General features: G+C 27.6%; 1 protein-coding gene across 1 annotated transcript; it reads left to right on the plus strand.

Moving 5' to 3' along the window:
* Positions 1 to 520: 520 nt before the first annotated feature.
* LOC114132517 (uncharacterized) lies at positions 521 to 3,103 on the plus strand. The gene is made up of 2 exons (XM_050209727.1): positions 521 to 528; positions 1,780 to 3,103. Exons 1-2 carry the CDS (start codon positions 521 to 523, stop codon positions 3,101 to 3,103), a joined length of 1,332 nt encoding a protein of 443 aa, XP_050065684.1.
* The last annotated feature ends 257 nt before the right edge of the window (positions 3,104 to 3,360 follow it).

Consider the following 3,360-nt stretch of genomic DNA (forward strand, 5'->3'; position numbering starts at 1 on the left):
TAAAATATTATGGTCACAAGGAACAAAGTTGCTGATATTACTAGCCAGTCAGGACCAGTACTGCATAGTAGTGCAAATATGCACGTCAAATATAAGCGACTATAATATATTGTTGACGTGAAATACATTGTTTTTTTATGAAATTACCATATGTCATAATAGCTAAATATAATTTTTCTGATAAGCCGATACTATTTTAAACCGTGTAACAATACGTTCAACATTGGACGATGGAGCATAGTTTAGCACATACAAAAAAAAATACTTTTAAAATAAATTTAAAATATGTGCTGCCATCTACCATTAAAATTTTACGAAAAACTAATTTTTAATTGGTTTAAGCAAATGACCGCCAGGTTTTCATTGGCTTTAATCGAACATACCTTAGGTACATAGCCATCTAATGTTTTAATGCATATATGCCCTTGTATGCAGTGTAGGGTTAAAAATCGTTAGTCACAATTTTTTTTTATAAGCGTTTATAGTTCAAATTTTTACGAAATCTGTCGAAAAGGCGAAAATGTGCAAGTAATTTTGAAGTTGAAAAATCATAAAATGTTTTGTGTTTATAACTAAAGATTAAAAATACAACACTCAGTTTTCCATAGGTTTTTCTTCAAGCAGCTATAGAGAAAACTCGTAGTATCATCATAGGAAAAATTTTAAGTGCGTTTGAATTTTAAATTTTTACGAAATCGCGTAACGATAACGATTTATCCTCAAACGATTTTAAATATTTGTTATTATTCAAAAATTATAAGTCATAGATACTTGAAAATTTTACCAGTTATTTAGATTGGCATTTTCTTTACATGATGTAATTTTCAAAATATTTTGAGTTTTTTTGAGCTATTTATAGACAACTGAAATAACCCCACCTCCTAATGTACAGCAGAGCGGTACTTACTTACCGACTTTTTGTTTATTGCATTTTTATATGTTTTTTTAACTTTATTATGTAATAGAGTATTTTCTAAGCTTTTATCTGTTTTTAGAACAAATGTCCTCTGTAACACTAAATAATCGCTTTACTTTCTACACAATATCTTCCATACGGTTATGCGACTAACTTTATTTACTGTCGAATTTCGACTGAATTAACACTGTGACAACAAATAAGGTCAATAAGGAATAACAGCACTCAATCGTGATATTAAATATTTAAATAATAGTTTGTAATTAAATTATGTAAAAAAAATGGCAATTTAAACAACTTGTGTACCTATATATATATATATGTTTTAAGTTTCTACCATTAGTAATTTTTAATTAAAGCAAAAATCTAAAATTATTTGATTGTAAATAATCATGAATAACTGTAAAAATAAAATTGTGCCTATAGATACCGGGCAGTTAGGTACTCAGCGCTACCAGTGGACAAATCATGAACTAATTACGGGACTACGGGAGACATTCAGTTCGGGTTTCAACGTACTTTGTTGATTTATCAAAAATGATAATATTATAATTAATAATAAATATTAAATAGCACCTACCTATTGAATGTGCATTTAATTTATTTTATTTTGTTTATATATATTTAAAAATAATAACTTAAAATGAGTAAGTCCAACAATAATTGCTGTGTGGTCGGTTGTAATAACACTTACAAAAATACGAATAATATTAAATTTTTTAATTTTCCAAATCGTCCATTTGAAAAACAACTAAAAGAATTATGGATTAAAGCTGTAAATCGATTAGAGTAAGTCAATCATTGTTCTGTGCTAACATTTTAATTAAAGGGATTATGTAAGATTGATTATTTAATAATTTTAGTGGTTATGGGAAGTTATGGCAACCTAACCCACGAAGTGTTATCTGCAGTTCTCATTTTGTTGGTGGTACAAGTTCTAGAAATCCACCGAGTCCTAGTTATGTTCCAACAATTTTTCCTAATGTATATAAAAGAAAAATTTGTGATCCAGAACAAACCAACACAAGGTTTAAGCGTTTAATTAATCGCCAAAAGTTAACTGGAACTGTGCCTGAGTTGAGCCAAGATTTAGTAGATGAAGAAAATAATAAAATAATAAGTATAAGTAAAAGTACTCAGGTTTCGTTTAATGAAGTTCCTATAGGTGATGAGAACTTTGTAATAATGAATTGTAATTTCAATGGTAATGATGTAGGGGTACAAACAACAATATCCATTCATAAAAAAAATCTAATTAAACCAACTCTAGTTGATAAAAATTGTGGCCCGGATTCTTTCAATTCATATTTTTACATATCTTCTAGATCTTTTTATGGTTTTGAATCAATTGAAAATGAAGACCAAATTAAAGATTTAACAGGTACTTCATTTAATACATTTAATGTCTTACTCAGTTTTTTACCTACAGCAACAACAAAAAGTGTTCTCAATGAAAAAAATAGTCTATTATTGTTTTTAATAAAAATTAAGCTAGGGATTACTTTTTCTGCTTTAAGTGTATTCTTTAAAGTTAACCGAAGAACAGTGTCTAGAATATTTTTTACAATTTTACACATATTAAGTATTAAAAGTAAACATTTTATATTTTGGCCAGATAAATATTCAATTACACAAACTTTACCAGAGTCCTTCAAAAAAAATTTTCCTAATTGTCGTGCCATTATTGACTGTACTGAGTTTAAAGTCGAACAACCAAATACAGTAGAGCAAAGAGTGTATTTATATTCAAGATATAAAAGTTGTTTCACTATCAAAGTTTTAGTTGCTGTCACTCCTAATGGAATGGTTAGTTTTCTTTCACAATCTTATGGAGGTAGAGCTAGTGATTCTTACATTACAAACGATAGTGGTTTTTTGAATTTGTTAGAAAAAGGTGATGGAGTGTTAGCAGATAGAGGTTTTCCAGGAATTAATACACAGTGTGAGAATAATAATGCTATTATAATTATGCCACCAATTTTTCACAATGGACGTTTTACTGAAGATGAAGTTCTTAAAACATACAGTGTTGCAAGTGTGAGGATTCATATTGAAAGGATATTCGCTAGACTTAAAACATATGCAGTTTTAAATAAAATTAAAATAAACATTTTACCTCATATTGATGATATTATACATATTTGTTGTGTTCTCACAAATTTACAGTTACCTATTATAAAACAATAACAATTTTTAAAATGTATACTTATTTCTGCTAAATTAAATAAACTATTACTATTTGGAATTTTATATTTACTTATAAATAGTAATTTACCTGTAAAAGTATTTACAACTTCTTCTTATAGGTATAATATTATATATAGTTAAAGATGATATTTTGAAAACCTTTAGTTTAGATCTTTCTAGATATCCCTGAGTTTGTCAGTAGTACTGACTAGGTGCCTACACAGCTGGTAGTTACAGAATGAAATACATATTTTATT

Source organism: Aphis gossypii, unplaced genomic scaffold, assembly GCF_020184175.1.
Source record: "Aphis gossypii isolate Hap1 unplaced genomic scaffold, ASM2018417v2 Contig00576, whole genome shotgun sequence".
Taxonomy (NCBI): domain Eukaryota; kingdom Metazoa; phylum Arthropoda; class Insecta; order Hemiptera; family Aphididae; genus Aphis; species Aphis gossypii.